At 39.6% G+C, this 25,069-nt stretch overlaps 1 protein-coding gene across 1 annotated transcript in view; it reads right to left on the minus strand.

Annotated features, from left to right (window-relative positions):
* The window catches only part of SLC26A7 (solute carrier family 26 member 7), a 135,149-nt gene that overhangs the window by 80,961 nt on the left and 29,119 nt on the right, over positions 1–25,069 (minus strand). Inside the window, exons 3-5 of the mRNA XM_020870031.2 lie at positions 23,141–23,313; positions 12,529–12,693; positions 18–170 (exon numbers count right to left, since the gene is read on the minus strand). Coding sequence (XP_020725690.2) covers positions 18–170; positions 12,529–12,693; positions 23,141–23,313 — 491 coding nt within the window. The remainder of the gene's footprint in view (positions 1–17; positions 171–12,528; positions 12,694–23,140; positions 23,314–25,069) is intronic.

The raw sequence follows: 25,069 nt of genomic DNA on the forward strand, positions 1-25,069 counted from the left end.
ATTCATTTTGTACTTACCAAAACTAAGTCAACAGGAAGGACAATTTTAATTTTCCTCTTAAATTGCTCATTCAGCTCTTTAACCAGTACAAGCACCACGATGCTTAGCAAGGATAAGAGCAGTGCTTCCAGTCGCACAGACTTGATGTTCTTAAAGATATATGCATAGATCTACAGTAAGAAGCAAAAATACAAACAGATTTCAGAATCATCCACAACATACCAAAATTAAAATCTGGCCCCAGATGAACTCTGTGACGACTTGCAAAAAAAAACAACAAAAAAAGCTGAAAGGGAGAAGAGTGAAACAGTGGGGCGTAGAAGAGCATATCAGTTAGTGCTGACACAGATAAGGCTATGATTCATTTGCATGTACAGAACTGCTTTCCCCTTGATTCTTCCAACAAACTCAGTGTTTGTTCCTTCCTACATAAGGACAGTACAACACTTCCAGCTCCTTCTCAGTCACTTCAATGGGCAGAGATGTAAAACTCATAAGCTACATGCAGATTCACTATCAAGAGCAAATAACATGCAAGGCAAAGGCTAATAGAGTTTTGCCAAGAGAACGCACTGGCCATAGCAAACACCCTCTTCCAACAACACAAGAGAAGACTCTACACATGGACATCACCAGATGGTCAACACCGAAATCAGACTGATTATATTCTTTGCAGCCAAAGATGGAGAAGGTCTATACAGTCAGCAAAAACAAGACTGGGAGCTGACTGTGGCTCAGATCATGAACTCCTTATTGCCAAATTCAGACTTAAATTGAAGAAAGCAGGGAAAACCACTAGACCATTCAGGTATGACCTAAATCAAATCCCTTATGACTATACAGTGGAAGTGAGAAATAGATTTAAGGGAGTAGATCTGATAGACAGTGTGCCTGATGAACTATGGATGGAGGTTTGTGACATTGTACAGCAGACAGGGATCAAGACCACCCCCATGGAAAAGAAATGCAAAAGGGCAAAATGGTTGTCTGAGCAGGGCTTACAGATAGCTGTGAAAAGAAGAGAATCGAAAAGCAAAGGAGTAAAGGAAAGATACCCATTTGAATGCAGATATCCCATTTGATATCCATTTGAATGCAGAATTCCAAAGAATAGCAAGAAGAGATAAGAAAGACTACCTCAGCAATCAATGCAAAGAAATAGAGGAAAACAACAGAATGGGAAATACTAGAGATCTCTTCAAGAAAATTAGAGATACCAAAGGAACATTCCATGCAAAGATGGGTTCGATAAAGGACAGAAATGGTATGGACCTAACAGAAGCAGAAGATATTAAGAAGAGGTGGCAAGAATACACAGAAGAACTGTACAAAAAAGATCTTCATGACCCAGATAATCATGATTGTGTGATCACTCACCTAGAGTCAGACATCCTGGAATGTGAAGTCAAGTGGGCCTTAGAAAGCATCACTACAATCAAAGCTAGTGGAGGTGATGGAATTCCAGTTGAGCTATTTCAAATCCTGAAAGATGATGCTGTGAAGGTGCTGCACTCAATATGCCAGCAAATTTGGAAAACTCATCAGTGGCCACAAGACTGGAAAAGGTCAGTTTTCATTCTAATCCCAAAGAAAGGCAATCCCAAAGAATCCTCAAACTACTGCACAATTGCACTCATCTCAGTTCAGTTCAGTTCAGTCCCTCAGTTGTGTCCGACTCTTTAAGACCCCATGAATCACAGCACACCAGGCTTCCCTATCCATCAACAACTCCGGGAGCTTACTCAAACCCATGTCCATCGAGTCGGTGATGCCATCCAACCATCTCATCCTCTGTCATCCCCGTCTCCTCCCACCTTCAATTTTTCCCAGCATCAGGGTCTTTTCCAATGAGTCAACTCTTCGCATAAGGTGGTCAAAGTACTGGAGTTTCAGCTTCAGCATCAGTCCTTCCAGTGAACACCCAACACTGATCTCCTTTAGGATGGACTGGTTGGATCTTCTTGCACTACAGGGGACTCTCAAGAGTCTTCTCCTACACCATAGTTTAAAGGCATCAATTTTTCGGCAGTCAGATTTCTTCACAGTCCAACTCTCACATCCATACATGACCACTGGAAAAACCATAGCCTTGACCAGACGTACCTTTGTTGGAAAAGTAATGTCTCTGCATTTTAATATGCTATCTAGGTTGGTCATAACTTAATGCTCAAAATTCTCCAAGCCAGGCTTCAGCAATACGTGAACCATGAACTTCCAGATGTTCAAGCTGGTTTTAGAAAAGGCAAAGGAACCAGAGATCAAATTGCCAACATCCGCTGGATCATTGAAAAAGCAAGAGAGTGCCAGAAAAACATATATTTCTGCTTTATTGACTATGCCAAACCCTTTGACTGTGTGGATCACAATAAACTGTGGAATATTCTGAAAGAGATGGGAATACCAGACCACCTGACCTGCCTCTTGAGAAACCTATATGCAGGTCAGGAAGCAACAGTTAGAACTGCACATGAAACAACAAACTGGTTCCAAATAGGAAAAGCAGTATGTCAAGGCTGTATATTGTCACCCTGCTTATTTAACTTATAGGCAGAGTACATCATGCTAAATGCCAGGCTGGATGGAGCACAAGCTGGAATCAAGATTGCCGGGAGAAATATCAATAACCTCAGATGCAGATGACACCACCCTTATGGCAGAAAGTGAAGGAAGAACTAAAGACCCTCTTGATGAAAGTGAAAGAGGAGAGTGAAAAAGTTGGCTTAAAGCTCAACATTCAGAAAACTAAGATCATGACATCTGGTCCCATCACTTCATGGGAAATAGATGGGGAAATAGTGGAAATAGTGTCAGACTTTATTTTGGGGGGCTCCAAAATCACTGCAGATGGTGGCTACAGCCATGAAATTAAAAGATGCTTACTCCTTGGAAGGAAAGTTATGACCAACCTAAATAACATATTAAAAAGCAGAGACATTACTTTGCGAACAAAGGTCCATCTGGTCAAGGCTATGGTTTTTCCAGTGGTCATGTATGGATGTGAGAGTTAGACTGTGAAGAAAGCTGAGTGCCAAAAAATTGATGCTTTTGAATTGTGGTGTTGGAGAAGACTCTTGAGAGTCCCTTGGACTGCAAGGAGATCCCACCATTACATCCTAAAGGAGATCAGTCCTGGGTGTTCACTGGAAGGACTGATGCTGAAGCTGAAACTCCAATACTTTGGCCACCTTATGCGAAGAGTTGACTCATTGGAAAAGACCCTGATTCTGGGAGGGACTGGGGGCAGGAGGAGAAGGGGACGACAGGAGATGGTTGGATGGCATCACCGACTCGATGGACATGAGTTTGAGTAAATTCCAGGAGTTGTTGATGGACAGGGAGGCCTGGCATGCTGTGGTTCATGAGGTCGCAAAGAGTCGGACACGGTTGAGCAACTGAACTGAACTGAACTGATCCTATTCCACATCCTCCCCCTCAGCATTTCAATAAAACTCCATGGGAAAGGGATGTCATTTTTCAACTGCATCTGTATTGCCTATGAAGTAGTCAACCAACATCTGTTGAATAAATCTATTATAGCAATTCTTAAATCAAAGATGCATACTAATCTCCTCCCATCCATGTGTGGATTATTCTGTTGAATATTTCTGGTTTTGAAGCCTCATATTTAGTCAATTCTTCCACTTCGCAGGTGAGGAGACAAGTCTGCTGCCAGCCTTGGCTTTTGTTTTTTAAAGTAGCTTTCACATCCTTGGAGTCTTTAAACATGAGCCACAGTTTCCTAGGAATACACTCTCTCTGCCCCAACTTGCTTTTAACTTGATTATGCTTTAAATCTACATCTAAACAGATCTAGATTCCTACTCAGGGACCATTAAAGCCATCTATGATAATTCTAAAATTGATGTGGGTACAAATTCTCTTTATTCTTAAGAATGTAATGTCACCTATAAACTTTGCCTATATATCATTATATCATTAAACAACTTAGAATAGTTGTTGTTAAAATCAAGCTCCCCTAACCCTTCTACTTCCCAAAGTAGCACACACTAATAGGAAAATAAGACTGATATTAAGTTTAAATCTCAACCCCAGTCTGTGTTTTCATGAATACAAACACAACTCCAAAAGGAAGAAAAAATTACAACATTCTATTATTCTTTACATCATTTTATATGCAAATTTCTGATCAATAACTGCATCTCACATTGGGAATTTATCCCAGGCAACTATTGTTGTAAGGGATACAGTAAATCTCCAACCAAAATATGATGGAGAGGAAGTATGGTATGTTAAACAACTAGAGACAAGATGGGAGCACAAAACTCACTTGGCCCAAACTCACAACCAAGCATGCCAAGGTCCAAGTGGCATCCAGCCATCCCTTGTTTAGAAAACTAAGTTTAATTGAATCAGTTAAACAACTACATTTTATGGCGATGTATTTTTTCAGTGAAGGATGGAGAGCTTAGTTCAAGATAATTGAGTTGCTAAAATATCTGCCTTATAATATTTAGAATTTTAAGGTAATCTTCGTTACTAATTTCCATATACTTGTCTCATATCCAAATTAAACCTGCAACATTTTCTATCCCCTGGGTCACTGACTGATTCAAGCTACAGATGAATATTCCTTTTCTCTCCTCTTCAGTTTAATCTGTCCATTTTTCAGGGTGTAATGAATGTCCTCACAAGTCACGACAGAAATGTCACAATAACTGTGGAGAAAATGTGGGTTTCCATAAACCACCAAAGTGTGTTCTTGATTAAGAAATCTCAGGAGGCCTGTGTCTTCAAAGTAGATTTGTAGTCCACATATAACTCTTATTTGTACATATTTGATTGTGATCTCATTGTCTATAAAAGAAAATATTTCATTGGTTCTGATTTCCTTCCAATGTTTTTGTCCCATTTTGTTAACATTCTTGGTTCCTGCTTCATAGCCTTCAGGGATATCCAAACTAGAAAAATGCTTTGCTTGCACTTCATAGATGAGAATGGGAATGAAATTGCTTTCTGGTTCTGAAAACCCATTTTAAGAAAGGAAATACAAATTTCCCCAAAAGTTAATTGAATACATTGCCAAGTTTGACTTGTGCTTTGGGTTTAGTGAACAGAACTGTACATAATCATACTGAAGGATACTCATACAAAGTCATGCAAATGAAAACAGCTTTGCTAAATTTATCATAGGCTGCTACAGGCTGAGACACTTTGCACCACTTCAAAGAAATTCACAAGTGCTAATACGAGCTAAGAATTTTTGTTAATTTTTATTGGGCCTTTTGGGGAAAACAACCTTCTAATAAAAAGATACATTAGTTCTCAAAATAAAAATCAATCTTAATTGAAAAGAATCATTAAACTTTTCCCTCTTGTGGGACCAACTATCAGCCAGAAATTTTTAATTTGATAAAAAATTTTATTTGGTTTTGACCGATCTTCTTCCTCTCTTGTTGCCTCTCCAGATGTGTTTAGGCTTCAAAAAGTCACACAGTTAGACTTTTTCTTTAGATTTTGGTTTTACCAATTAGAGAATTTTGACTTCTAATGAGTATAACACTTCGAAGTTTCATTTTTTAATCTCTCAAAAGGGAACCCTAGTACACTGTTAGTGGAAATGTAAATTCGTACAGCTCCTATGGAAAACAGTATGATGTCTTCTCAAAAAAATTAAAAATAGAACTACCATATGACCCAGTAAGTTCACTCCTGCGTATTAATCCCTCAAAAATTAAAATGCTAATTCCAGAAGTCACATGTACCAGAATGTTCATAGCAATATTGTTTGCAATACCCAAGATATGGATACTATTCGGCCATAAAAAAGAATGAAATTTTGCTATTTGCAACAACATGGATGGATGTGGAGGTTATTATGTTAAGTGACATAAGTCATACAAAGAAAGACAAATACTATATTATATATTATATCATATATATGTGAGGTCTAAAAAGTAAAATTACAAATATAACAAAATAGAGGAAGACATTTTTGAGAACACGGGAATAAAATGATTTAACTGGTGAGCCAGGGTCCCAAGACAGAAGTGGCTCTTACAATAATATTGCTTCTGATTATTTTCAAATATACTGCAGAATTGTTCATAATTTATTAAAGGGATTTATAACTGCTTGGGGGAATTGAGCTGAATAGATGGAAATATTTTAAAATAAAAATAAACTAAAAAACGTATCATTCCTTTACTCCAGATGACTAGCCCTCATTAATAGCAGGTATTTTTATAAGTTTTATAAATTTTGGAATCATCTTTATTTGTAAATTGCAAAAGGATATATGATTTTGTTATATTGTTTATATTTGTTTTATCTGATTAACAGTCTTCTAGAGAGGAAAAGGATTAGTAGCTATTATTTACATAGCACTTTTTAAAACTCTAAATTTGTTATATCTGACTGTTCATTACTAGTACAAAGATAATCACTTCCATTAAATGTATATCTACCATGTTCCAAGCATTTTATTTTGGGAATGAATCCCCACTGGTATTATTATCACCAACTTATACAGTAGACAACTGGAAGCCGAAGTTACAAGGTCATTTAGTCAAGAGAAGAGCCATGCTCTGACTCAGGGCTTCTCTGATTCTAAAGCTCTAGTTCTATTGCCTCTTTCTAAGGGAAAAAAGATAGGTCAATTAATGTCTACCTGATTGCATGGGCCCTAATAAAATCATCAGATGTAAAAGTTCACTTAGAGAAAAAAAACTAAGTTTTACCCAACATACAACTGAAGAGGGATATTTCAAATTCATTATGAAACAGATATAACATTAAAAGAAAGTTTCATTAGAAGTACATAAATTAAAGATAAAATTTGAAGAACAAAGGGAAAATAAAATATTATATGTAAAAGGAATTAAAATAAATGATGATTTAGACCTAATTCTATTCACTTTTTTAAAGAAATAAGGTCATGACAATATTCCAGAACCTCCCTTTGAATATGCAGACCCCAGAAATGCTGGGAAAGCTACTCAAATGACCAGTGGAAAACGTTCATAGGATTTAACACTTTTGGGAGAATCCCTCACATGAGAAAGCTGGTTAACAGTCTTCAGCTAGAAGAGAAAGAGTTGCCTAAACACCTGAGCCTAACTGGAGTTGGTGACATGTGCTCTGCATTTCAGATGTAGCAAAGGGTGAAACACCGGGCTATGTCTACCCTCAAGACGAAAAGAAAAAGACAAATGTCATATGATATCACTTACATGTGGAATCTACAAATATAATAATAATACAAATGAACTTATTTCAAAACAGAAACAGACTCACTGACATAGAAAACAAACTTGCGGCTTCCAAAATGGAAAGAGAGTAAGGGTGAGGGATAAATTAGGAATCTGGAATTAACAGACACAAACTAAACAAGAAGGACCTACTGTATAGCATGCTCAGTCACTCCGTTGTGTCCATTCGTTTGCAACCCCATTGACTGGCCTGCCAGGCTCCTCTGTCCCTGGGACTTCCCGGGCAAGAATACCGGAGAAGGTTGCCATTTCCTTCTCCAGGGCACCTTCCCAGCCCAGGGATCGAACTCCCATCTCAGATGTCTCCCGCATTGGCAGGCAGATTCTTTACTTCTGAGCCACCTGGGAAGCCCAGCTGTATAGCACAGGGAATTATACTCAATACCTTGTATAACCTTAACGGAAAAGAATCTGAAAAGGAATCAACTACAATTCAAAACAAAAAATTATTAGAATCTCGTCCGATAATCTGAGAGGGCAGAACTGAGCACATCACACTAACATATATGATTCAGATTCCTCCTTAGGGATGTTCCGTGGAAACAAGAACTACCACCAGCCCCAGGTAACCAAAGAGACAGAGATTTCCGCTTTTCAGACTAGAGGATTAGAGTCTCTTACGAGAACATATGGGCTTCCCAGGTGGTGCTAGTGGTAAAGAATCTGCCTGCCAATGCAGGAGACCTAAGAGATACAGATCTGATCCCTGAGTCAGGAAGATCCCCTGGAGGAGGGCACGTCAACCCTTTCCAGTACTCTTGCCCAGAGAATCTCATGAACAGAGGAGCCTGGTGGGCTACAGTCCGTGGGGTCACAAAGAGCCAGACAGGACTCAGTAAGCACAGCACACAGCCCACACAGTAGAACATAATCAGGCAGCCACCAGGAAGAAAACACTACTGATGCCACTGGAGTGGCAGGTGGAAGATACCCAACACACAGTGACCTGAGAACAGAATAAATGCAAAAGGCTATGCTTTCTCTCAAGATTGCCCAGAAGCACTGCTCTTCCTATAATTAATCAATGCAGATTTTGATTGGCCAAGTCTGAATTCTTTCAGGAAATCTGAGTGTTCCAGCTAAGACTAAGGAGTGGTGACAGGCTTATTGTATGAGTCTCAAATATTCTAGATATTAATTTATGTTCTAAGGAATATCACTAGCAGATTCTTTATCCTTCAACAGCCTGAGTAATTTTAGTAAATTATATAACAGTTATGAGAACCTAGAAGGAAAAATCCAAAAATGTGTGAAATGACTCTCCTCTAGGTTCTCTTACCTGATGATCCATGCATCTATTTTGTCCTCTGTTCTGTACCTCTGGGCTGAGTTCAGTCAGCTCTCCTCTTTCACATCCCACCTAAATGATCTATGGCAAATTAATGTTACATTAAAACCATCAGATTCTTTTTCAGTCTAACTACACCAAAGCACACCTTCCAAATGTCCAAATGTAACCTATACATGACACAAAATTTATTTCTTAAGGTAATGCTCAGATTGCAATAATTTTTGACATTGCAATATCAACATTATTTTTGAAACCTTTGCAAAGAACTCAAGCATCATTCCAACCTAGATATTTAATAGTATGAGGATCTGTGACTTTGAAAAGTAAGAGCAACTTTTCTTTCTTTTCTATCTGCACAAAGCTTAGCAACTTCTACCAATTGAGTGATGCGAATTTAGTCAGCCATCTAAAAATGTCTCTAAATCTGATTCCATTTCAGCATAAGAACTTACAAAAGACCCCCAAAGTCACATTACAACGTCTGATCTACTAAGTAACGAAAATGTAGCTTGCTGTTTACCTTCCAAGAAGCCCCCCCCCAAAAAAATATATATATATATATATATATATATATATATATATCATACACAAAACACTTCAGTGTAGCATTTTATGTACATTGCCATCAGAGAAACAAAGGTCAAATGTTCTCATATCAGGCTACCCAGATTCTTTCAACACAACTAGTGAAAAGAGGAATGATTATTTGTGTAATGTGAAAACGACTTTAGTGACCAATTTGTAACCAGCATGTATTTCTTTACGTGTAGTTCATGCCGAGATAAGCGTGCTCTTCCCAGCCAGGAGGTCAAGACAGAATCTAGTACTGATTGGCTCCTGCTGACGCAGACCTGATGTCACCAAAAGTTGTAGCTTACCCAGTCACCTGATAATGTACAGCTGCTTTGGTCTGCTTTTGTTTTATCTGGAGCTTGGAATTACGTCGTTTACGCCCACATCCTAGCCACTTCTTTTGAGTTATGTACAGAAAACGCAAACTAGCCAAGATGGCGGTCAGGATGTCTCAACCCACGGTTGGTGGTGACTGAACCGCTGAGCTATTTACAGCACTGCGCATGCGTCACCGGCGCTCCCGCCCTGCTGCAGGGATGCAGGAGCTCCACCCGGAAGCGGCAGGGATTCCTGCTGCCTCACGGCGATGTCTGCCGCGTCAGCCTTGAGAGGAGAGAATACACGCGAATGCTGCCAGGCCGCTGCGTCAGCCAGGAGGGAGGTTGTGCGCGTCATCTTGTGTTATGTCTGCCTCCACGGGTGCTGTGAGAATAAACCCGTCCTTAGTTGCTGAGGCTCCTCGCGTTTCCTGCCAGCTTCCTAGCGTGCACCTTGCCCACCCTGGGTTCAGGAACAGTGCGGACAATGTGAACAGCGAGACATTTGGCGCTGTGAGCAGGACGGGAAGCAATACAAGTGACTAATCCCAGCGTTTCTCCCGTGTGCGTATGAAATGTGTGTGTCTGTGTGTTTAGCTGCTAAGTCAGTTCTGACTCTTGCGACCCCATGGATCATAGCCCGCCAGGCTTCTCTGTCCGTGGGATTCTCCAGGCAAGAATACTGGAGTGGGTTGCCATTTCCTTCTCCAGGGGATCTTCTCCACCGAGGGATCCAACCCTTATCTCCTGCATTGACGGATGGCATCTTTAACGTTGAGACACTAGGGTAGTACACATGCGAATAAATCTGTTTGGGTGTTAGTTCTAGAAGGTCTTGTAGGTCTTCATAGAACCGTTTAACTTCAGCTTCTTCAGCATTAGTGGTTGGGGCATAGACTTGGATTACTGTCTTTTTTTTTGGATTATTTTTTTTTTTCCCAGCAATCTTGATTCCAGCTTGTGCTTCATCCAGTCCAGCATTGTTAGAAAACGCCGCGGGAAGAAAGAGCCACCTCTAAGGACCGTTGATGAAGGCCTTTATTGGGCGGTCGCTCTCGGGCAGAACTCCCGGGGGCAGGTGAGTGAAGAGACAAACGGAGTCTGCAACCTGCGGCAAGCGGGGCGGCACCTATATACCCTGGCGGATACGGAAGCGGCGGGACCTTTTCGAATATGCTTGGAGTCAGGCTCTAGGGTGCTGATTGGCCTTTTGTCCCGTGTCGGTTTTTCTTGATTGGCCGGAGTCTTGGCACCTTCGCGTCCATCAGTCTGCCTGGCAACGGGCTGCTGATTGGTGGATGTCTGTCCCTGGTACTTATCTGGGACCTTTTGGCGGGGGCAGTCAGCGTGACCTTTCATCCCGGCCTTGTTGATATAGGACAAGGGGCGACGTTTGTCTTCTGGCTACTTCCTGCCAGAATACTTGGATTACTTGGATTACTTCCTGAATAGTTTGCCTTGGAAACAAACAGAGATCATTTTTAACATTGCACCCAAGTACTGCATTTCAGACTCTTTTGCCCAGGCGAGACTTCAACAGTATGTGAACTGAGAAATTCCAGATGTTCAAGGCTGGATTTAGAAAAGGCAGAAGAGCCAGAGATCAAATTGCCAACATCCATTAGATCATAGAAAATGCAAGAGAATTCCAGAAAAAGATCTACTTCTGCTTCATTGACTATGCTAAAGCCTTTGCCTGTGTCAGTCACAACAAGCCATGGAAAATTCTTAAAGAGATAGGAATACCAGACCACTTTACCTGCCTCCTGAAAATTCTGTATGCAGGTCAAGAAGCAACATTTAGAACAGAACATGGAACAACAGACTAGTTCCAAATAGGAAAAGGAGTATGTCAAGGCTGTATATTGTCACCCTGCTTATTTAACTTCTATGCAGAGTACATCATGCAAAATGCCAGGCTAGATGGAACACAAGCTGGAATCAACATTGCCGGGAGAAATATCAATAACCTCAGATAAGCAGATGACACCACCCTTATGGCAGAAAGTGAAGAGGAACTAAAGAGCCTCTTAATGAAAGTGAAAGAGGAGAGTGAAAAAGTTGGCTTAAAACTCAACACTCAAAAAACTAAGATCATGGTAACCAGTCCCATCACTTCTTGGCAAATAGATGGGGAAACAATGGAAACAGTGGCTGACTTTATTTTGGGGGGCTCCAAAATCACTGCAGATGGTGACTGCAGCCATGAAATTAAAAGATGCTGCTCTTGGAAAAAAAGCTATGACCAACCTAGACAGCATATTGAAAAGCAGAGACGTTACTTTGCCAACAAAGGTCCGTCTAGTCAAAGCTATGGTTTTTCCAGTAGTCATTTATGGATGTGAGAGTTGGGCTATAAAGAAAGCTGAGCGACAAAGAATTGATGCTTTTTAACCGTGGTGTTGAGAAAAATTCTTGAGAGTTCCTTGGACTGTAAGGAGATCCAACCAATCCATCCTAAAGGAAATCAGTCCTGATTATTCATTGGAAGGACTGATGCTGAAGCTGAAGCTCCAATACTTTGGCTACCTGATGCGAAGAACTGACTCATTAGAAAAGACCCTGATGCTGGGAAAGATTGAAGGTGGGAGGAGAAGGGGACCCCAGGGTATGAGATGGCTGGATGGCATCCTGACTTGATGGACATGAGTTTGAGTAAACCCCTGGAACTGGTGATGGACAGGGAAGCCTGCGTGCTGCAGTCCATGGGGTTGCAAAGAGTTGGACAGGACTTTGTGACTGAACTGAATGGATATGATCTATACCTGGGTTCATTATACTAAAAGAGTGTGGTAGGGTGTACTGTTGTCACACTGGGTCACAAGCCTGATGCGGCTTCCATTAGCAGTTAGTAACAAAAAAATTCAAGCTATATTTTTTTGACCATGTTCCCAAATTATACTGTTTAATTGTGTTGCAAAGAATTGCTCCCTAACTAGTAGGTTTCACTCCTAAACTAGTCTCATACCCTCAATCACATTTAAATATCCTAAAAGATTTTATTTAAACCCAAATTGCTTTAAAATTGAAAAAATCTCAGCATCGTAATTAACCAAATTTTACTATGTGAAACACACATGCCCCAAATGTATGAACAAAGATACAGGGGAAAACTCACATAAAAGAATCCAAGTGGTCCAGATATATACGGCATTTTCATTCCCAAGAGATATTTGGCTTGTGAAGTCACGACATGAGTGGCCGCCCCGGTTGTCATTGCACTGACCACAGGCTCTGTAATCAGGAATGTGGCGCTGCCCAGCTGGAGCACAAACATGGCCGCCTGAGAGGACGAAGAAAGGTGAGACTTCCCAGGCTCCCTAGAGGGTTTCGTGTCTGACACATTTTCATTTTCAACACACAGACACAGAGAAATGATGAGAAATGTGCTCCTTAAATTTCATTCATTCGACAGATTGAGGTTTCTTTAGAACATTAGTAGGTTCCAAGACTTTCCAAATGTTTTGGGGTACAATTACAAGTCTTTCAATTAAAGTTAGCACAGTTATTTTTTTTTAATTGTTTTCTTTTATTTTTTTTTTTTTAAAGTTAGCACAGTTATTTTTTGAACATTGATTTTTTTTTCTCTTTTCCTAATAATGCACGTTACAAGAAAGGAAATATGTTCAAATCAGTTAATATATGGGAGTCTGTGGGGTAAAAATAAAACTTGCGTTATCATATCTATAATTTTTTTAAAAGTCCAAAGGACATAATTCATGACTTTATACCTGATAGGCTTAAAATTCAAAAGTACCGAGGAGAAAAGTCCATTTCCTGAGTTTCAGCCAGGTTTTAAGAAATGGAAACATACTGTTTTGACGAGATACTCTGTCAAGTAGCTGTAAAGGGCGTATATTAATAAGAAGACATCAGTGTTTATGGAGAAGAGGAAAAGACAGAGATAGGTTTAAGGAATATGCCTTAAGAAACCCAGGAATCAGTAATAGGAAAGTCATTTTCTATAAACTTTTCCTTTCTGCTCATAACATTATGCTCCATTACAAAACTATTTCATGACCAGACAAAATCATCTCATCTGAGCAGAAGCTGTGCATTGAGTTCTGCTGGGCAAAGATGACAGCAAAAATCAAATCTCTTTTCTCACTGTTAACACTGCAATGATCAGTGAAGAGAAAGAACTCTGAGGAGATGGCCCACTCTCTGACTACATCCACTATATCCATGTCAACTGTCATAGAAATTTGCCGTTTTGAAAGTAACATTAAATTATATTCATGAGTATTCACACTGAAAAAGGGAACACAAAGTGAGTTAGGCTGACATATCTTCCTTAATGTGTTAATTATAATATTTAGGCCAGGTCTTAAAATTCTTGTTGGAAAATAAGATTAAGTATTAAATCAAGGGAAAGAATAGCAATGAAATCTCCTCCTATCAAGATGCCACAGTAATAAAAATGAGAAGTATAAAGTGCTAAATACTCCAGAGAACACACTGAAAAATATATCATTTCCTTCACATCACAGTGCTTCTTGACCAGAAACAATAATACTCTAAACTTGTATTTAGGATGGAGTTTTCTGAGCTCAAATATGAAAACTTGAGTTCTGATTCTGACCTTACCGTATCCTAATTTTCTGCCTATGGAATATCTGTTAAAATTTTCCAGGCCTCATCAGCTATAAAAAATGAGAATGATGTGTGCTCTATTGATTTTTCAGAATTGTTGAGAGTGTGAAATAACATATGAAAGAGTTTTGAAACCCATAAAATATGCAACATATGTGTTGTACCTGAAATGTTATAAGATGCCATATATATTTACATAGCATGGAAAACTAGCCACTAGATTTGAAAATGTAGAAAGAGCCACACCATATTTTCCAACTCTAGAGAGCATGAAAGAATTTATCAGTGCAGAAAGAAATGCATTTGAATTTCTTGCATTTATTAATAAAATAATTTATTATAAATTGCATTTATCCCCTCCCTTTTTATTCAGTATGTAATAAAGAAAACGATACAGGTTGCCAACACAGAAATCAGGCAATTCTTCCACCAAAAAATGAAACCAGAGCAGCAGCTTCTATTACCAACATTTTTTGGTTCAGAAACTGTGTCAGTTTGTCAAATAGAAATGTCCCAAGGGAAATACCCAATCAATCAATGGTGTAGGTACAAGTGGAACACACCAATTCATAGTCTTTTGATTTTGATTTTCATCCTAAAAATACAATTAGTTAAGAAAAATGTGGAACCAATTTTTCCCAAGTATCTTTCTATTAGTTCACTCCAAATTATGCACTAATTCTTACAGGCCATGAGGATGAAACTAGCATATTATTGAGGCAAAATGAACACCAGAGAGTTGAGTTTTCATTCACTGAAATGCAGCATACAAGTGATCCAAATCTGTGAAATTGGAAGCCTGCTTCCCTATATGGAACTTTACGCATATGTGGAGTGTCAGAAAGTTCTTATTTGTATGCCAAGAAATCTTATTTTCATTTGTTTTGAGAAGCAAATTCCTTTGAGAGGACGTGTAGAGATCGTCCCCATTTTACATTCTGGTTTTTATTTGTTTCCTACCCGGCACCTACTAAGAGGGGTTAGTATCTTCTCATGCCTGAGAAACAAAGGTCGCCTAACCTGAAGTGACAGGCCAGCCACCCCCAGCTAACCACTATCTTCTAGTAAAAACTTCTGTGTCATTTCCACAACCAGATTGCTACAAATAGAAGGATATAGGAAAAGTTCAAAATATGAAGGGCTCAGCCATTTCAAATCTTGAAAATACATGTACCTACCTTACAATACAAACCAAAAAGATTGGGGTAATCTGTAAAACTTATCCAAAGACCCCCTGTATTTTTGTAATATACTTCTTGTACACATTTTTATGCTTTAGCAAAAAACCTTCCCAGTAACGGACAAATTCCTAAAATGGAGAATTCTTGACTCTTAAAAGTTCGCCAAGCCCCTTAAGACCTCCTTCTGATACAAAATATTGTGTATGTGAAGGATGGTTGCAAACATGTGAGATTTAACTAAAGATAAATTACATTCTTCTTGATGACAGCATTCTCCATAATCCAAGACAAAGGGCAGACATTTTCGGAAAAAAGAGGGATAGGAGGAGAAAGACAAGAAGGAGAAATTTACGAACATCTCTTTCCTCACCACCTACATTTCAAGTTTGTTCACATCACAATGAGGGTTCTAGTATACAGAGGCTGAGGTATACAAGCTGAAGGCAGCAAGTACCTGTAACACACAGGCTTTGTAAGAGGTATCCACAGATGGGACTGCAGTTTCCAAGATTATCATGGAACTTAAGTATGTAAAATGAGGATCCTTCTATAATATTTTGCTTGGAGGCCTAATACTTAAATTTTATGCCAATGTTAAAAAAATGTTAGGTTAATGACTTAATAAACAGCCACATCTGTTCCTTTTACTAATAATGGGGATGATAATAATTATAATCTGGCTAGCCAACTCCCAAAATTTGCCCATGCAACATTTCCTGAGAAAATTAATTTCATACAATATATTTCAGCTGTTTGTAGTAATGTTGATATTCTGCGCTAATGCTGAAAACCCCTGACACACATTATCAAGGTTCACAAGCATGATACTATTTGGTAATGCTCTTATAAACACCATGTGTTCTGTATAAATTGAATGTATCTCAGATCTCAAGCCATTTTTTGCAAGAGGCCTTCAAGTAGTGAAAAAAGAAAAGAGTGCATATCAAACAACTACACTGACCAAGTGGATGGAATACTGCATGCATTTCAGGTTTTATCAGTTTACAGTCTGTATAATTATATTATACCAAATCATTTATTTGTTTGTTCAATGCATATTTATTGAATACCTGCTAGGGGCAAGGCACAATATTGCTACAGAATACAGAGATAAAGACACAGTTCCTTTGGAAAAACCTTATAAAGTGAGGCAAAGTGTTGTTGGGAGCAGGGAACGTTAACCAGGAGTGTAAAGAACTGCAACGTAGCTGTTACTAGGAAGGCAGAGACTAAGAAGTTGAGTGGGAGCTAAAACTCTGAAAGCCCTTTGTTCTCTACTGAGTATTGCATGCAGACTTGGGAAAGAGAGCTAAATTGCTCATGATAATAGATCGGTTGGCTTTCCCTGTGGTTTAGTGGTAAAGAACCTTCCTGAATCCACTGCAGGAGACATGGATTCAACCCCTGGGTGGGGAAGATCCCCTGGAGAAGGAAATGGCAACCCACTCCAGCATTCTCGCCTGGGAAATCCCACGGGCAGAAGGAGACTAGAGGGTGACAGTTCATGAGCCGCAAGAGTTCGCCATGACTTAGCAACTAAACAACAATGGAACGGCTGAGTGCTGCACAGAGATACGGCAGGAAAAAAACTCTGTGTGACCAGAGAATAGAGGAAAAACGTCAAAAGGATACCTATGAAGTTGTGTTCTGTGAAGTTATGTGCTACGGAATTCATAAGATAAAGCCTGCCTCCATACTATTCAGTAATAAAAAGGAATGGCCTATCAAGTCATGCAATGACTTACTGCATGATTCCATTATACAACATTCTAGAAAAGGCAAAACTGAAAAAGTAAGCAGATCAGTAGCTGCCGGGGCTTGGAAAATGTATAATAGGTGAAACACGGGGAATTTTTTAGAATGGTGAAACTACTCTGTACAATACTGTAATGGTGGATATATGATATCACATTTATCAAAACCCATGAACCTTAATTTTTAGAAAATTATTTGGAGGTTGGGAGGTCCCAGGGTGGATTGCAGAATGTGACAAAGAATCTGACAACCAAAGCTGCATTTACTATCTTTATATGTTTGCCTTTTCTAAGTAGCATTTAAATGGACTCCTACAATATATAGACTTTTCACATTAGTTAAAGGTATGAAAAAACCTCACAGAAAGGGATGCCAAAAATGTGCTCACATGAATAACTCTGGAAATGAGTGAAGTATGTAAAGTGAAAGTGAAAGTTGCTCAGTTGTGTTCAACTCTTTGCGACCCCATGGACTGTATAATCCATGGAATTCTCCAAGCTAGAGTACTGGAGTGGGTAGCCGTTCCCTTCTTCTCTACCCAGGGATTGAACCCAGGTCTCCCACATTGCGGGCAGATTCTTCACCAGCTGAGCCACAGAGAAGCCCGAAGTATGTCAAACCAAAGGTTATAAAGATGCTGTCCTTTAGTTGGTAAAGTTCATTCCCATGGGTCTAGAAGTTAATAATTCTGAAACCACTAGAAGTATACCCTGGGACTGAAAAATGAAATAAATGGTTAGTAGATGGTGGGAGCCAGATTTCTCACTATTGAAGAAATCTACTGCAAGCAAGGGGAGAAGGTTAGAATGATCAGTATGGAAGGGATAAGAATTGCAGACATCAGTAGGAAATCATGTTTATTTTAACACAGATATAGATGGAAATATTTAGAAATTAGAGAGATGTGTTTACATACATAGGTTGACATGAAGTGAAAGTGTTAATCACTCAGTCATGTCCGACTCCTTATGACTCTATAGTCCCCCAGCCTCCTCTGGCCATGGGGTCCAGGCAAGAATACAGAAGTGGGTAGCCATTCTCTTCTCCATGGGATCTTCCTGACCCAGGGACTGAACCCACGTCTCCTGCATTACAGGTAGATTCTTTGCCATCTGGGCCACCAGGGAAGCCTTTTAGTTGATACACACACATATATATATATTTCCTTGCTTGTGTCAGCTGAAATAGCTTAGAAGTAACAACACCTCTGTGGCAAAGAGCACACCCAGCACATAAATCTTAATTTCTAATAGCATTCTCCAATAAAAGAAATCAGATCTCCTTAGAAATATGACTGATTCCATGACTAAGGTAGGAAATATATACCATGAGCCTAGATCATCTTGTAGTGCCAGAAAATAAAAAAGAGCTCCAAAAATAACAAATAAATGAGAGCATATCAAGGAGGGACATAAAAGCCAACTGAAAAAACGCCCCCAATGCTCAAAGCCAGCACAACGTAAAGAACAACATAAATAAAGCTGTACTGAATTATAACCCAAAGGATAAAATAAATAACCCTGAGTCCATACTGATATAAATGATTGATTACATTTTAAAATGAGAGTTGGAAAACTCCTGTTCAGAAGAATTCCAGTAATTTATGTAGCTACTCCCCACTCTTTATCTTAACTTTTCTTTAACATAACTCCCATATCTTAAGAGTGGGCTGTGCATATTGACTTCTTTCCAAAAACTGCAGTTTGGAAAAGTGGAAAATAGAGTAATTTGAAGAAACCTGACAAATTAACACTAGTCCAGCCTGGTGATCCGGGTTAACATTAAGAGAGTTGATAGTCTGTACTCCTAATAAGATGTGATGAGACTATCACTCTATCTCTCTCATCTTTCTTTCCAAAACCCACAACCCCAGTTTAATCATGAGAAAAACATCAGAGAAATTGCTCCAGTTAAGGGACATTCTAGAGACTATTGACCAGTAGTCCTCAAAACTGTCAAGATCATCACAAACAAGAAAAGTCTCAGACATATTAACCGGTAAGAGGACCCTACCAGGAGACAAGACAACTAAATGTAAAGTGGTACACCAGATGGGATTCTGGAACAGAAAACATCAGGTAAGATCTAAGGAAATCTGATTATAATGTATGATTACAATGTATGCAGTGTATATAAACTGATACGTTAGTTGTGACTAATGTAGATATCAATAATAGGGGAAACTGTGGGTGCATAGGATACGTGGCAACTGTGTACTATCTTTGCAACTTTACTTAAAAAAATTCTAAATCAAGAAATTTGTTAAAAAAAATTAAAAAGAGAAGAAAGCCTCCTCTACCTCTCTCACAGGAACCTCAGGTAAGTCTGTATTTCTCCAACATGCATGCATTGTTCAATACGAGTTCCCGAGTTCCACATACACAGGGACAGGGGAAAAGACGGACTCTAGGAGAAGCTCTAAGCAGCTGGGTTTCAGAGACATGATTGTGCAGATAACCACACCAAGACAAACCTGCACACATATAAAAGAGAGGAACAGAAAATGTGCCACTAGTTTTCCAGAAGGAGAATGCAATACTGCTAGACAGGAATATAACTGTATCTTGACGCTTACGGAATCCAAGAAGAAAGACGCTATTCAAAAGAATTCCAGAAAGAGGGAAGAATACGCATATAAAGTAGGACAGCACAGACTATGTACAGAAGACGCAGCATTGTTAGTTTTGAAGCACAACTAGCCAAAAGGTAATAACAACAGTAAAACAAGCCACTTTGAAGTCACAGTATAAAGCAGTTTAGAAGCAGTGATGCTTTCCCTGATGCTGGGAAAGACTGAAGGCATGAGGAGAAGGGGAGCAACAGAGGATGAGATGGTTGGATGGCATCGCCGACCCAATGGACATGAGTTTGAGCAAACTCTGGTAGGCAATGAAGGACAGGGAAGCCTGGTGTGCTGCAGTTCATGGGGTTGCAAAGAGTCGGACATGACTGAGTGAACAATAACAACAAAATGTAGTGAACATAAGAGTTTTCCAAGTGTGAGTGACATCACTCTTCCCTGCATTTATTGAACACCTAATTTTGCAAACAAGTATGCTGCACACTTTCCTGAGGGGAACCATCCCTGAATACTCATTGAAAGGACTTAGCAATGACATCACTGTTGCACGCTGGCTCAAAAATCAGGTTATACTTTGGTAGCTTGAGTCTGATGATAGAATGTGAAACCACTGGCTGTTTAAAATGTTAGTATAAGAGCAGTTGTCGTTCAGTCACTCAGTCCTGTCTGATTCTTTGAGACCCCATGGACTGCAGCACGCCAGGCTTCCCTGTCCTTCACTATCTCCTGGCATTTACTCAAACTCACATCCACTGAGTCGATGATGCCATCCAACCATCTCATCCCCCGTCACCCCCTTCTCCTGCCAAGAGGAGCAGCAAGAGTAAAAGAGATGAAAACACCTACGTTGAACATAGCAGGAATGGGCAACAGATCTGAGGCAAACAGTGGATCATTCAGCAGGTAACCAGCACAATTCACATTTTATTTTTTATTACAGAATAGAGTAGAAATTCACTGCTTAGGAATTAGGAATTAGTTTTATTTGGAATTGCATGGCTGAAGGCAGCACCAAAATCTTTTCAGTTCTCAGACTTTTGTAGAAAAGAAAATAGCTTCTAGTGTAAGAGGCAGTGAGACTCAGAACTGCGAGGGATGGACAACAGTTTGACTTTTCAGCCTTCCACTGGGCTTCCCCGATGGTTCAGCGGTTAAAGAATCTGCCTGCAACGCAGGAGGTGCAGGCTCCATCCCTGGATTGGGAATAGCCGCTGGAGTAGGAAGTGGCAACCCATTCCAGTATTCTTGCCTGAAAAATCCCATGGACAGAAGAGCCTGGCAGGCTACAGTCCAAAGAGTCGGACACAACTTAGTGACTATGCGTGCACGCTATAGGAAAGGAATTCTGCCCGAGCTAAAGAAAACAACTAAGTTTTAAAATGGGATGATTGGAGCATGATATTATTAAAAGACACGGAGGAGTGGGGGAGTTGTAGGAATGGTTGTATTTTTATTTTTCTTCAGGCGTTGGCTGGGGGATGATTGTGAGAAGAGGTGGGAGATTTCATTGAAAAAGTCTTCACCTTTTAGCTAGATGGATCTGACAAAATCGATGACCAAAGTAAAAAATTATATACTTTTTTTTTACTCCTTTTTCATTAGGAATTGTGTTACAATTTAAACAGATATACACCCATTCCCTATCTTCTGGTGGGGGGGTGGAGAGAGAAAATGATAAACTAGAAGACACAAAAATAAAATCTCAATTTAATTTTGCCTATTTGACACGACAGTGCTACTAAAATCTAGTTAATGTTATTCTTATTCAAGTGATTCAACTCACATTTATTCTGTACCAGCTCTTAGAATTATAGAGTTCAACAATTCTAGAGACTAATTCCAGGTAGAGAGGCAAATACCTGGAAAATATTTTCTGGTAGATTGAGAAGTCCTAACATGTAAGTCAGGTCCAAAGTCTTCTAGAGGAAGTCCAGAGATGTCAATGAATATTTCTCTGAGATGATTATATTTGAGCTGAGCCTTGAAAGAAGTACAAGCGATGTCATATAAGTGGTGTGAGAAAGACCCGGAAGGTCTCAAGAATGACAGACACACAGTTACATAACCAAGGACATCGCCCCACCGGACGAATCACGCCTAAAGCACGGTTGCTGCTATTGTCAAGGGGATAAAGTGTGGGAGACTCTAGCATGCTGTCTGGCTTGAAAAGCTGGTGAACTGAGTTTCCTTGCTTCCTTTCGCAATGTTAGTTTTAAAAGCTGTGCAGCACAGCACTTCAGAGGCTCTATTTTTTAATTCAACTCCTACCCTGCCAGTTGCTAATTATGAGATTCTAAATAAGTTGCTTTACTTTTCAGTATCTTCATCAGTATAATGGGAAGAAGAATATTTATTTCATACAGTACTGATAGAGGTTGAATATATGAATACATGCTTAGAATGGAGCTTAGCACATAGTAGGGTAATGAATATAATTACTATTTTTAATGTGAGGAATTTTCAATTTATAATTTTAAGGCTTTTAATTCTAATTTTATTAAGTGAATTGCATCTTTGCCCTACTAGGTGGGTGTACAGCGGGAAAGATTTAAACAGTAATGGCTTCTTGTCTATAATGGTTGTGAAACAGTGAAACATCGTCAAAAGGAACTTTAGATTGTCCTCCCCCAGCATTACAATAGAATAAAACTGATTTTTCTGGAAAGAGTTAAGAATGATCCGTTGAATAGGCAGGTTAAACTAGTTAACATCCTAAATCCTTTCTATACTCATGATCCCTTTATTTAATAGATGCAAAAAAATGTCTAGTACAAAATCAAAAGTAAGTGGAGAATCTCTTAATTGGGTCTGCAGTTGTTCTTACCGTCCTTTAGATGTAAGACTGTGTGTTTCCAGAATGTACCAGTACAATAGTAAAAGGCTCTGTCACTAAATACCTCCAGCTATGTCACTCCATGCTTGTGTAAAGAGTTATATATCCCCGTGTCCTCTGGGGCAGAAATCTTGTCCAGTGGTTGCTTCAGAAAAAAAAGCTTGGGAAATTTTCCAAAAATAATCCCAGACCACTCTAAGTTCTCAGAAAAAGGAAAAAAGGCAAACTGCTCATTATAGAGGATAATAAAAGCTACAGAGAAAAGAAAAAAATAGTTTTGGTTTTAAAGTGCCATAATTTTTATTGAGTGCTTGATTCCCCAGCAAAAATACTGATATGGGCATTTTGAATGGTTCCACCTTGCCTTGAAATTAACACTTCATTGCTCTAATTGAAAGTGAAAGTCATTCAGTCATGTCAGACTCTTTGCGACCCCATGGACTATACAGTCCATGGAATTCTCCAGGTCAGAATACTGGAGTGGGTAGCATTTCCCTCCTCCAGGGGATCTTCCCAACCCAGGGATCGAACCCAAGTCTCCTGCATTGCAAGTGGATTCTTTACCAGCTGAGCCACCAGGGAGATGGATGTTCATGAAACTTAAATTTCATGATGTATGTATATCAAATAATTTTTCTGTATACCTTAAGTTTATACAGTGTTGTGGCAATTATCTCAATAAAACTGGAAGAAAAATTCAATTGAAGAGAAAAGTTTAATAAAGCACCAATTTCCTTTTCCTGGCCACTCTCTCCCTTTCTTTATTCACCAGTTTCAGTATACTTACCTGAATCACACCGCCCAGAAAGGAAACAGCTGCAGCAACACTGATCCTTTGCATCTCAAAGTCAGATAATCCCAGCACACTTGTGTTACCGTGTGTGGTGAGGTTCTGGCTGCTCAGAGGGACAAGTCGTTCCACTGCATTAGCTGATATTAAGGACGTCAAGGCAAAAGTGCCTAAAAAGGGAAAGGGAGTCTTCTGTTAGTATCAGACTGAATAAACATTATTGTATTCCACCATTAAAGGTGAATCTACCTTGTAAAACCAAAACAGATCTTTTAGAAGCACTCTCCTCTGCAACCCCACTACTCCACCCTTCACTCTGGAATAAACAGAACTCACCTTTATACACACATATTACTTGCGCATTTCTTGCACAGCCACACCATCTACTTGCTATTCCCTCCTAGGCCATATGTTTTCCCACCTCTCTGCAGACCTATATAGAGAATGCAGGGCATGGATAAAGGTCCTAGTCTGGACTTGAATCCAGCTCCTCCATTTATCACTATCACAGCATAAAGTGCATTACTCTGAGTCTAAATCACCTCATCTTTAAAATGAGGCTGTTGCTGTTGCCCTTGTTCAGTCACTCAATCATGCCCAACTCTTTGCGACCCCATGGACCACAGCACTCCAGGCTTTGCTGTCCTTCACCATCTCCCAGAGCTTGCTCAAACTCCTGTCCATTTAGTAGGGGATGCTATCCAGTCATCTCATCCTCTGTCATCCCCTTCTCCTCCTGCCTTCAATCTTTCTCAGCATCAGGGTCTTTTCTAATGAGTCAGCTCTTTGCATCAGGTGGCCAAAGTAGTGGAGCTTCAGCTTCAGCATCAGTCCTTCAGGGTGATTTCCTTTAGGATGGACTGGTTGGATCTCCTTGCAGTCCAAGGGACTCTCAAGAGTCTCCTCCAACACCACAGTTCAAAAGCATCTATTCTTCGGTGCTCATCTTTCTTTATAGTCCAACTCTCACAACCATACATGACTACTGGAAAAGCCATAGTTTTGACTATATGGACCTTTTTGGCAAAGTAATGTCTCTGCTTTAAAAAAAAAATGAGGGTAATAATGCCTATATTCTAGAGTTTGAGAAGAATATGAAAGAGATGATAAACACCTCAATAAGTTCATATGGAAAAATGGGACCCTTTGCTGAATCTGAGACTCACTGCTGAAATGCTTGCTCCTCCAATCTACTCAGACAATCTACCATTGTCTTTCCTTGTTTGGCTCAAATCCCATATTCAACATAGATCCATCCCAGACCTTCCGGGCCAGGTTTAATCTTTCTATTCAGGGCACAGAAACAACAACATGCTGTGGCCCATAAAATGATTAAATATACCATTTCTGTCTACTATACCCAGATATGGTTCAAAGGTATTTCCCAAGAATTGTCCTGGCCTTACAGAAATGCAGGATCATTTTCAGCATGTTCCTCTTTCTGCCAAGAGTTCTGATGCTCTTATCTTGGCGCAGCATGTCTGAGAATGCAGCCACACCGGCAGGCCAGTTCCCACAAAGAGGGTGCAGCAATTTGGAACTAAAGAAACAAGTTGCAGCATTGTGCAAACATTCCAACTCACTACCTAAAGACCTTAGTTTGCCCCAGATCATAAGCGACACTTTGTGAAAAAGGGTCTACGTCACAAGATGTAGACATCTCAACAAATGGCATGCAGCCTCATAGATCAAGAGAGCCAATTCAAACAGAGACAAGGTCTCAGTAAAAACCCAACATAAGCAATCCCTTGGTTTCACAGGATAAGGCAGTATGTGCTGTGATTCGGAATAGTATGATGATGGTAGCCTCCAATAAACCTCACCTTAAATCCCAGCACACTGCATCTCAATCTCTTTATCTAAACATAGAAAGCATCCCTCACCCAATGGGGTTGTGATGAGACTTAAAAGAAATAATGTAATCAC

This window comes from Odocoileus virginianus, chromosome 15 (genome assembly GCF_023699985.2).
Source record: "Odocoileus virginianus isolate 20LAN1187 ecotype Illinois chromosome 15, Ovbor_1.2, whole genome shotgun sequence".
NCBI classification, from domain to species: Eukaryota; Metazoa; Chordata; class Mammalia; order Artiodactyla; family Cervidae; genus Odocoileus; species Odocoileus virginianus.